Raw genomic sequence first — 12205 nt, forward strand, 5'->3', positions numbered from 1 at the left:
CAACTTGATAACCGTTTACCAACCGTCATGGGATTCCTCCGATCATAGCAGCTATTTTTGTCATAAGTTGGACAATACATATTTCGGGCTTGAACGCAAGGTTTCTTCAATCGATAGCAGTTGGCGATCAAGATGAGAGTCCTTCCAGGAATGGGGTGCATATTATGCTTAACGGATAATCCAACTGCTGTCTCGAGAGCCTGACAGTAGCGTTGCAGGAGGTCAGCGGTGTAGCGGATGTCCCTGTGGGGTACAAAATTGAGAAAGAATAAAATCTCAATAAACAGAGGGATAGAATTAAGATCATGTGAAGTGTTAATACCGAGAGAGAGTGTTAAGTGCCCTGTTTTACAACCTTTCTTTTCTTTTTGAATTTTTTTTAAATTTTTCTAAAGAGACATACATAAAAAACATCTTCCGTCAAAATACAGACAGTGTGTCAGTTGGTTGGTTACAAAGCTTTTGTGCAATTTCACCATATTCATAAAATGTAATTTATCTTATTTTACATTTTACCAATCTAATATACATCCAAATATTTTAATCAATTAATCTTTTGTTTAACTATGAATATTTCTTCCCTAGCCTCATATAAAATGTACTAGATTTTACATTAGTTATATTTGTATCATTCATTTCTTTTTCTTAATTCAAACCAATGATATTATATTTTATATATTTCAACAATTCTTACATTATAAATATCTCTATCAAACTTCATTAACCTATTTTTTTTATCTAGCCATTGATAAAATAAATCCCATATCTTGTACTATTGTTTATCTTCCTGTTCTCTAATTTCAAATGTCAATTTACTCATTTCTGCACATTCCATTATTTTCTTAATAATTTCATCTTGCTTTGGTGTTTTCTCATTTTTCCACCGTTTTACAACCTTTCTTGTCACAGTTGTTAAGTGAATCATTATAGTGATTAAGTCAGTAGCATGGCTGCTAAGTGAATCTGGCTTCCCCATTGCCCTTGCTGGTCAGAAGATCGCAGAAGATCCGGGAGCCTGCAACTGACATAAATACATGCCTGTTGCCAAGCGCCCAAATTTGGATCACGTGAAAATCATGGGAATGCTGCAATGATCGTGAAAAGCGGTCATAAGTCACCTTTTTTTTTAACGCTGTTGTAACTTTGAAGGTTCACTAAATAGAGGGTTGTAAATCGAGGACTACCTTTACTACCTCTGAATGAAGGATGCAGCAGATCAATGCAACACCTCTTAGCCTAGAAGTCACATTTGACTGGAAAATGCTGGAAGACTGAACTAGACTGACCTTGGATCCCATCAGGCTAAAAATGTACTTCATTGGCCCCTCAAAATTTAGGAGACTATGGACTAAGGCAAGGGTGTCAAACTCAAGGCCCAGGGGGTGGGATCCAGCCCATGGGTTGCTTAGATCTGGCTCGTGGGGCCGCCCTGCAAACAGCAAAGGACCAGGCCGTAGTATCTCTGCCAGCAAAACCAGAGCTCAGGTGGCCCTCCCGAGCACTGTTTTCACTGGCAGAGGGTTGCAGGAGGCTGTCACAGCTGAAAACAGAACTTGGGAGCCCATTTTCGCTGGCAGAGCGCTCGGGCCACCACACTAATGACATTGAGCTGGCCATGCCTACCCTGGCCAGCCCGGCCCCCCAAGATAAAATACAACCCTGATGTGGCCCTCAATGAAAAGGAGTTTGACATCCCTGGTCTAAGGAATCCCTGCAGACTCTAGGGGGCAGTGCTCATCTCAGTTTCAAGGCCCAGCACTCCAAAAATATTTCTGTGGCCATGTGGCCAGCATGACATCACAGAGCTCTGTTATTTTCCCACCGAAGTGGTACCTATTTATCTACTCGCATTTGCATGTTTTCAAACGGCTAGGTTGGCAGGAGCTGGCGCAAGGATGGGAGCTCACCCCATCACGTGGCGCTCATATCTTAAACCTGGCCTGCCAGCTCTAGCCTGGCGTCAACTGCTGAGCCATCACATCCCCCCATTACTACGGTCTAAATCCTACACCCAATACTTCATTCTCCCTCTCCAGAACCTCTGCTAAGCAAGAAGACAAGGATAGTCCTAGCTACAGCCTCCTACCTGGATTTAAGCAATTTGTTCTTCTCCTGCTTCACCATCTGGAAAATGAGCGGGATCTCCATGCAACCCCGTAGATATCGGGATTTTCTAGAATTCATTGGTAGTTTCATTAGCTTCGTGACCTTTTCGATGAGCTGTACGTTGCTTGGGAAGGGCTCGTCTGAAAGAAGAGAAAAAGATGCTCAAGGAAAAAGGAAGGTTCATTTGAAAATAGGTACTCCTATCGCTAGGTAACCTAGTAAACCACATCAGCTTTTCTGACTTCTTAGACATTCATCCCACATCGCGAATGAAGGTGAATATTCGTGTCCCATGATAATGTTGCAGGATCCAATCTGGGTCCATCACAGGGACCAGGGGTTTTGTCTTCCAAGCTTTTTGTGAGTCGGTGTGGAGCCCATCCTCAGGGAACGTCTCTCTAGCAGTCTGTGTGCTTTGGGCTATTAGGGATATGAAATGGTGTAGGGTTTCCTGCCTGGCAAGGGGGTTGGAATAGAAGACCTCCAAGGTCCCTTCCAACTCTGTTATTATTATTATAAATGCTGGAAGAGAAGTTCCCCGAGGATGGGCTCCAGCACAAGTCCAAAAGGATGTATTGAAAAAAATTCAGACAAAATGACTTAGGACAGTAGTCCTCAACCTTTTGGGCACCACGGACCAGTTCTGTGGAGAGAAGATTTTCCATGGATTTGAGGGTACGTGATTTCGCATATTACCTGCATCCCATGGCAGGGGCTTCATTTGTTTGTACAGCCCGGTTTCTGGCATGCTAGAATGGTCTAGGGCAGTGATGGTTAACCTTTTTGCCGTCACATGCCAAAAGCGGGGGGAGCGCGGGTGGAGTCACAGGCACTTGTGCCCACACCCATAATTCAGTGTGCCCTGCCCCCCGTGCATGCGCATGCACCTCCCTCGTGCTCCCCCCACTTTTGGCACACGATGGCATGGTGGGCCCAGTAGGCCCATTTTTCACCCTCCGCAGGCTACACAGCCTTTCTAGGAACCTTGTGAGAGTGAAAACGGCCTTCCTCCCCCCTCCCCCAGAGGCCCTCCAGAGGCCAGAAACAGCCCGTTTCCCAGCTTCTAGTGGGCCCAGAAGGCCCGAAAATCAGCTGGCACTGGAGCTGAGCCAGGACGCTGCTTGTATGCCTACAGATATGGCTCCATGTGCCACCTGTGGCATGCGTGCCATAGATTCGCCATCACGGGACTAGGGGTTGAGGACCCCTGACTTAGGAAACACTTTCCAATGTTAAGAAAGAATTCCCAGCCATTCAACCCAGGTTAAGTATTCTTCACCTTTCTTCTTAAGTTCTTTTTCCAGGTCCAAAATCACTTTGTAGGCTGAAAGGAACCGGAAAGGAAGTTGTCTGCTGTGGATGACAGAATCCTGGAAGGAGAAACGGAATGAAAATTATTAACATTAAAGTATAGAATAATCTAGTATGAATTTCTCCCAGAACAGCTCCTTCAAGATATGTGAATTTCAGTTCTCCAAGCTGCCTGGGAAAACCAAGAGAAATCATCAAAACCATAAAAAAGTAAAAATTAGATTATTTTGGACATGTGATACGACACCTGGAAAAATACAGCATACTTCACTTAATCCTTCAGGGACAGACTGTCAGAGAATTAATAACTGGCAGAGACATGGTAACAAGGTCAGCCAATGAATAGGCACAGCAACTGGTCAGCCAATGGGAACTGTTTGGAAACTGAAACAGTATTTGCTGGAGACAGCTAAGAGCCTGGGCGTGGCTTAGGCTTAGCTTAACTGCCCTGTATAGAGGAGGTGCTCTATTAAGCTCTGAGCTCTAAAACTAAACTAACTAGTCTGCTGAATTGAAGCTGAAAACTGTTCTCTCCTCTGCTGGTTGGTATTGTATATTTACTTCATGTGTTATATTGTATATAAAGAGAATTTAATGAATCCTGCTGAATCAGCTACCTGTGCGAGGAATCAAAAAGGCAATTTACATAAAGTTGAACAGCCCCCTTTCAATAGAGGAGGGGGAATGCAACACCACCCATCTCCTGTTTACAACACAGTCCTTTCACCAGTTCCAAGAAAGTTCCACACCCATTTGTACTATTCAGGGCACAGATAAACCTCCAAGTTGCCTCAATGACTCTCAGAAAGAACGCAAACGACCAGATGACTGCAAGGAATATAAATCCTCCCATCCTCCACCGTTCAGTCAGAAATGAAGAAGCTTCTTGGATAAGGAGGGAAATGTCTTCAAGGAAAAACAAAATCCAGTTGCCTTTTGAAAAAGGATTAAAGTTTACACATAAGGATGATGTACAGGTTGAAGCTGAATGACCTAGTAAGAAGACATATTTAGGAAGAACTGAGGTCTATATACAGTAGGGATACTGCGTGAAAGGAAGCTCCTTTATACCACATGGAAATTTGGTAATAAAAAAATGAATTCTGTTTATCCTGCTTGTGCTGTGAAGTCTATCCATAGAACACTAAGCATGCTGTTGTGGTCTGTCAGCAGCCTGAGGAGCTGGCAATGGAGCCGGACAGTGATGAGGCTGAGGTGAGGCCAGGGCCATCGGGGAGTGAGGTGTGGACCCCAGAGCCTCCAGAGCAGGAGTGAAATGCTCCCGATTCAGACCAGATCGGAAAAACTGGTAGTAGTTTGGAGAACCGGTAGTAAAAATCCCTTCCCCCCGCCCCGCCCATGCCCACCCAATCGCATGGTCCCCACTTGCCTATTTGCTGCTTCTTTCGGGCTCACAAAGCCTTGTTTCGGCTACTGCAATCAATTGCATCAGCTAGCAACTCAATCTGCCTGCCTGCAATCCATCTCATCGGTGAGCAACTCAATCTGCCTGCCTCCAATTGGGTAAGTAACTGGGGGGGGAGCTTTAAAAAAATAATTAATTGGAGTTTTTTTAAGGAGTTTTATTTTATTTTTTAGACAGCAATTTAAAGTTAAGGAAGTTTTAAATTTTGCTGCTTTTCTCTAAAATATAAATAAAATGAAATAATAAAATATTTGTGCAGCTTTCTGAGATTTGGTGTGTTTCTGTAGTGTTTCACTACAGAAACACACAACATCTCACAAAGCTATATATAGCATTTTGTGTGTGAGAGAGAGTCAGTTGTGTTGTGTGTGTGTAAAGTGTGAAAGTTGGTGTTTGAGCCTTTTTTGCCTGTGTGAGGTTCCTGCTTGTTGCAGGGGCCATTTTGAGTGAGGTGCAGCTGCTTTTTCATTGTGTGTGAGTCAGTTCTGTTACGTTGTGTTGTGTTGTGTGTGTGTAAAGTGTGAAAGTTGGTTTTAGTACCTCTTATTTTTTTGTGTACTTTGTTTATTATTTTTATTTATTGTTATTGGCCACGCCTACCTGACCACCTGACCACCAAGCCACACCCACCAATTAAGCCACATCCACAGAACCGGTAGAGAAAATTTTTAGATTTCACCCCTGCTCCAAAGACTGATAATAGTGAGGCAGAGGAACAGGAAGAGCCTGTTCCTAATGCACGCATGAGAAGAGCTGCCAGAAGGCAAGAGCAGCTCAAGCAAAAAGGACAACTCAGGAGTAGGACCAAGAGATGATTGGCCCCTCCCATAAGGCTTAAAACAGACCAGCAACAGCATTTGGGCTTTGCCAGAAAACAATGTTGGTAGCTTCGTCTTCTGCTTTGTCTACGTCTTGCATTTATTTTTGTGACTTCTGAACGTTTGCCAAGAAGGGCCTTTGGCAGTTTGCCTAATTGGACCAAGGTTTGCAATAGGACTGAGGAATTTGTGTCGGGAGGAATTTGCTTTAATTTGATTTGAACTATGCTGGGAATGATATGCTGTTCGAATAAAGTTTGTTTGTTTTTTCACGGACTGAGTTTCCTACTACCTACTTGGGCCTGGGTCACAAGACATGCTTTGCCCATGTTGTTATAACAGCAAACCATGGTTTATCCCAGGTATTTCCCACTTCCTCACATTTTGATAGTCTCCTTTAAGTGTTAAGACAGAATAACGGCTGACATTCATAATTATCAAACAATTGTAAAGGATGACTTCACACAAGATTCACAGAACATAACCGCAGAGTTCAGTTAGTGTGCTATGTCTTATTATGATTTGATGGGATTGCTTGCTTCAATGCAAAATGCCCAGATAGTAGCTTAACTCCTTAGCCCACAAGAAGTTCAACTGCCTAACATGTTTATGCAAAATCCATCCAGTGAGAAGTCCATCATGGAATATAAACGTCCCAAAAATGTTTTTGTTTTTTTTCCAAAAGGCAAATGGACTTTATTTTTTAAAATTTGCAAATGTTTTGCTTCTCATCCAAGAAGCTTCTTCAGTTTCAAGTAGCTTCTTCTTGAATTTTGCCCCGTTTTACGACCTTTCTTGCCATATTTGTTAAGTGAATCACTGCAGTTGTTAAATTAGTAACACTGTTAAGTGAATTTGGCTTCCCCCATTGTTTGTCCGAAGATCCCAAAAGGTGATCAGATGATGACTCCAGGACACTGCAACCATCATAAATACATTCCAGTGGACAAGTATCCAAATTTTGATCATGTGACTATAGGAATGCTGCAATGGTGGTTAAGTGTGGTTTTTGGTGGTGGTGGGGGTTTCGCTGCTGTCACTAAACAAATATGGACTGAGGACTCAGATTCGGATTAACAGAGTTGGAAGGGACCTTATAGGTCATCCAGTCCAACCCTCCACCCAAGCAGGAGACCTCACACCAGTGATGGCTAACCTTTTTGTTGTTTGTGTGCCGAAAGCGTGCGCGCGCATCCCCGCACTTGTACTGCAATGCGCGCCCCTCCCCCATGCACCTCTCCCCCTGTGCATGCACATGTGGCCCCCATGAGCTCTCCCACCCCCCCGTTTTGGGCCTAGTAGGCCTCCTTGCAGCCTCCTAGGAGCAAAAACTGGCAGCGGGGGAGGGGGCGGGCTGTATCCCCTATGCCCTGTTTTGGGCCTAGTAGGCCTCCCTGCACTTATAACCCATAATGCAATGCATGCGCCCCCTGTGTGCATTCCACCCAGCCGCGCATGCATGTGGGACGCCTGCGCTCCCCCCACAATGCACATGCATCTCCTGCATACACCCCGCTCCCTGCGCATGCATGGTAGAGACCCAAAAATCAGCTGGCTGGCAGGAGGCGGACGCACATACACGGTAGAGCTGAACTGGGACGAGGGCTCGCATGCCCGCAGAAAGGGCTCTGCATGCCACCTGTGGCATCGCGGCCCTACATCATTTCTGACAAATGGCAGTCCAGTCTCTTCTTGAAAGCCTCCAGGGATGAAGCTCCCACAACTTCCGAAGGCAACTTCTGTTCCATTGGTTGATTGCTCTCATTGTCAGAAAGTTTATCCTGCATAGACAGCCTTACCTTATCCTCAAGGCGCTTCAAGAGAAATTGATGATGCCTCTCGCTCACCCCAGACCTCAAAATGTTCCGCAGGTTTCGTAGCATTGCCATGAAGGGGAGTTTCTTTGAATCTAGGGGGAAGCAAGTAAATCGTAACTTTACAACTGAAACTCAGCAAGCAGAAGTAATATTTTAGACTGGTATTTTTTTTTTTAAATGAGTGAAGATATGAGAATTTTACCCATTTTTATTTCTTTACTTCAGGCTTGGGAGGTAGGGGGATGGAGTAAAAAGAGGTAGAAAGGTGCCTCCGTATCCCACAATAGTTAATATTTTGCTGCTTATATTTGTAAATCTTTTAGCATCATCTATTTCTATGACGTCTCTTCTGGTTATGATTTAATCCTACTTCCCACTTGCAGTTTAGATTTAAAGGAAATAATTTTAATTATGTTGCTCATCATTACATTGTTGCTACCACGATATATTATTACATTCTTTGTTTAACTTTGTTACTTAATACAGAACTGTATTAACACTTCAATAGCAGCAGGTGAAGCTAAGCAAGATCACATCAAATACCTGTACAATTAGCACAGGGCCCCCCCAAGGCTGTGTGCTCTCCCCACTTCTCTTCTGTCTGTATACCAATGACTGCATCTCCAATATCCATCTGTTAAGCTACTGAAGTTCGCAGATGACACAACAGTGATTGGTCTCATTCGAGACAATGACGAATCCGCATATAGACGAGAGGTTGAACGACTAGCCTTGTGGTGCAACCAAAACAATCTGGAACTGAACACACTCAAAACCGTAGAAATGGTGGTAGACTTTAGGAGAAACCCTTCCATACTTCCACCTCTCACAATACTAGACAACACAGTATCAACAGTAGAAATCTTTAAATTTCTAGGTTCTATCATATCGCAAGATCTAAAATAGACAGCCAACATCAAAAACATCATTAAAAAAGGACAACAAAGAATGTTCTTTCTGCGCCAACTCAGTAAGCTCAAACTGCCCAAGGAGCTGCTGATTCAGTTCTACAGAGGAATTATTGAGTCTGTCATTTGCACCTCTATAACTGTCTGGTTCCGTTCTGCAACCCAACAAGAAAAACACAGACTTCAGAGGATAATTAGAACTGCAGAAAAAATAATTGCTACCAACCTGCCTTCCATTGAGGACCTGTATACTACACGAATCAAGAAGAGGGCCGTGAAAATATTTACAGACCCCTCGCATCCTGGATATAAACTGTTTCAACTCCTACCCTCAAAACGACGCTATAGAGCACTGCACACTAGAACAACTAGATACAAGAACAGTTTTTTCCCAAAGGCCATCACTCTGCTAAACAAATAATTCCATCAACACTGTCAGACTATTTACTGAATCTGCACTACTATTAATCTTCTCATCGTTCCCATCACCAATCTCTTTCCACTTATGACTGTATGACTGTAACTTGTTGCTGGCAATCCTTATGATTTATATTGATATACTGACCATCAATTGTGTTGTAAATGTTGTACCTTGATGAACGTATCTTTTCTTTTATGTACACTGAGAGCATATGCACCAAGACAAATTCCTTGTGTGTCCAATCACACTTGGCCAATAAAAATTCTATTCTATTCTATTCTATTCTATTCTATTCTATTCTATTCTATTCTATTCTATTCTATTCTATTCTATTCTATTCTATTTTATTCTATTCTATTTTATTCTGTTCTATTCTATTCTATTCTATTCTAATACACATACATATACATTAAGTATATGTAAAAATCATACCTCAGAGTTGTATAAGATTAAGTGTGACTTTTTAAGCATTAATAATTACAATTTGCAGTGTAGCATATTGTATGGTAAATCGTATTATGCAATACACCAGAGAGTAAAATATAGTATAATGTAATATAAATACAATAATCACATTCCTGCAATTATTTGTTTGTAAATTATTTGTTTGAGTCTGCCATCTGCACCTCTATAACTGGTTTGGTTCTGCAACCCAGCAAGACAGACACAGACTTCAGAGGATAATTAAAACTGCAGAAAAACAATTACTATCAACCTGCCTTCCACTGAGGACCTGTATACTGCACAAGTCAAAAAGAGAGCTGGGAAAATATTTACAGATCCCTCACATCCTGGACATAAACTGTTTCAACTCCTACCCTCAAAATGATGCTGTAGACCACTGCACACCAGAACAACTAGACACAAGAACAGTTTTTTCCTGAATGCCACCACTCTGCTAAACAAATGATTTTCTCAACACTGTCAAACTAGTCACTCAGTTTGCACTACTATTAATCTGCTCATCATTCCTACCACCCACCTCCTTTCACTTATGACTATATGATTATAACCTTTTTGCTTGTATCCTTACTATGTATATTGATATTGTTTCCTGTTTGCTTATTTGTACCCTATGACTATCATTAAGTGTTGTACCTTAGAATTCTTAATGAACGTCCTTTTTCTTTTATGTACATTGCACCAAGACAAATTCCTTGTGTGTCCAATCACACTTGGCCAATAAAAAATTCTATTCTATTCTATTCTATTCTATTCTATTCTATTCTATTCTATTCTATTCTATTCTATTCTATTCTATTCTATTCTAAGTTTCAAAACTTGATCTATCTATAATATCTCCCCAATTTATTTATTTATTATTTATTTGTTCGTATTTCTATACCGCCCTTCTCCCGAAGGACTCAGGGCGGTTTACAGCCACATTAAAACAATTTCTATAAACATTACAATAAAATAAAATGAAATATTTAAATTTGGCTGGCTCTATAAAACCCCTCTAAAACTCCCAATTAAAAACTCCCAATTAAAATACTATCAGGCCAGTCCTGCTCGATGAAATAGCCATGTTTTCAGCTCGCGTCTAAACATCTGGAGATCAGGGAGTTGGCGCATGCCTGATGGTAATTCGTTCCAGAGGGTTGGAGCCCCCACAGAGAAGGCCCTCCCCCTGGGGGTCGCCAGCCAACATTGTCTAGCCGACAGCACCCGGAGGAGGCCCACCCTATGGGAGCGCACTGGTCGCTGGGAGGCCGTCGGTCGCAGTAGACGGTCCCGTAAGTAGCCAGGTCCCATGCCATGAAGCGCTTTAAAGGTGGTGACCAATGCCTTGAATTGCACCCGGAAGACCACCAGAAGCCAGTGCAGCCTACGCAGGAGTGGTGTTATATGGGAGCCTCGATTTGCTCCCTCTATCACCTGCTCAGCCGCATTCTGGACCACCTGGAGCCTCCGGGTGCTCTTCAAGGGAAGCCCCATGTAAAGAGCGTTACAGTAGTCCAGACAGGAAGTGACAAGGGCATGAGTGACCATGCATAGCGCATCCCGGTCTAAGAAGAGATGCAACTGGCGTATCAGGTGGACCTGAAAGAAAGCTCCTCTGGCGACGGCCGTCGTTTGTTCTTCCAATGACAGCCATGCATCCAGAAGAATACCCAGATTGCGAACCTTCGCCGTGGGGGCCAATGACTCGCCTCCCACCGTCAGCAATGGAATCAATTGATTATACCGGGATGTCGGCATCCACAGCCACTCGGTCTTGGACGGGTTGAGCCGGAGCCTGTTTCTCCCCATCCAGACCCGCACGGCCTCCAGACACCGGGACATCAATTCCTTTTGATCTTTTCTCATCAAATCAGCTTCAGCTTTTAGTAATCACAGGGTTTACAGGAAGTCCTTGACCTACAACCACAATCGAGCCCAAAATTTATGTTGCTAAGTGAGAAATTTGTTAAATGAATTTTGCCCCATTTTACAACTTTCCTCGCCACGTTTGTTAAGCGAATTGCTGCACTTGTTAAATTAATAACCCGGTTGTTAAGTGAATTTGCAAATCATGGCCACAGGTTGCTGAACCCTGATTTATAACCATTTTTCACACTTACGACCATTGCAACATCCTCATGGTCACATGATTTACATTTAGATGCTTGACAGCTGGTTTATTTATTTATTTATTTTATTTATTTTATTTATTTTATTTATTTATTTATTTATTTATTTATTTATTTATTTGTTCCAATTTCTATACCGCCCTTCTCCCGAAGGACTCAGGGCGGTTTACAGCCACATTAAAACAATTTCTATAAACATTACAATAAAACAAAATGAAATATTTAAATTTGGCTGGCTCTATAAAACCCCTCTAAAACTCGCAATTAAAATACTATCAGGCCAGTCCTGCTCGATGAAATAGCCATGTTTTCAGCTCGCCTAAGCATCTGAAGATCAGGGAGTTGGCGCATCCCTGATGGTATTTCGTACCAGAGTGTAGGAGCCGCCACAGAGAAGGCCCTCCCCCTGGGGGTCGCCAGCCAACATTGTCTAGCCGACAGCACCCGGAGGAGGCCCACCCTATGGGAGCGCACTGGTCGCTGGGAGGCCATCGGTTGCAGTAGGCGGTCCCGTAAGGACCCCAGTCCCATGCCATGAAGCGCTTTAAAAGTGGTGACCAATACCTTGAATTGCACCCGGAAGACCACCAGAAGCCAGTGCAGCCTACGCAGGAGTGGTGTTATATGGGAGCCTCGATTTGCTCCTCTATCACCTGCTCAGCCGCATTCTGGACCACCTGGAGCCTCCGGGTGCTCTTCAAGGGAAGCCCCATGTAAAGAGCGTTACAGTAGTCCAGACAGGAAGTGACAAGGGCATGAGTGACCATGCATAGCGCATCCCGGTCTAAGAAGAGATGCAACTGGCGTATCAGGTGGACCTGAAAG

The 12205-nt window shown here is 43.2% G+C and overlaps 1 protein-coding gene across 4 annotated transcripts in view; it reads right to left on the minus strand.

The window, feature by feature from the left end:
- TEP1 (telomerase associated protein 1) overlaps positions 1-12205 on the minus strand; it is a 133442-nt gene that overhangs the window by 78605 nt on the left and 42632 nt on the right. For all 4 annotated transcript variants that reach the window (XM_058180296.1, XM_058180294.1, XM_058180293.1 and 1 more), the window contains exons 13-16: positions 7461-7570; positions 3386-3476; positions 2087-2246; positions 24-243 (exon numbers count right to left, since the gene is read on the minus strand). In XM_058180296.1, coding sequence (XP_058036279.1) covers positions 24-243; positions 2087-2246; positions 3386-3476; positions 7461-7570 — 581 coding nt within the window. The remainder of the gene's footprint in view (positions 1-23; positions 244-2086; positions 2247-3385; positions 3477-7460; positions 7571-12205) is intronic.

This window comes from Ahaetulla prasina, chromosome 4, assembly GCF_028640845.1.
Source record: "Ahaetulla prasina isolate Xishuangbanna chromosome 4, ASM2864084v1, whole genome shotgun sequence".
In the NCBI taxonomy this organism is placed as follows: domain Eukaryota; kingdom Metazoa; phylum Chordata; class Lepidosauria; order Squamata; family Colubridae; genus Ahaetulla; species Ahaetulla prasina.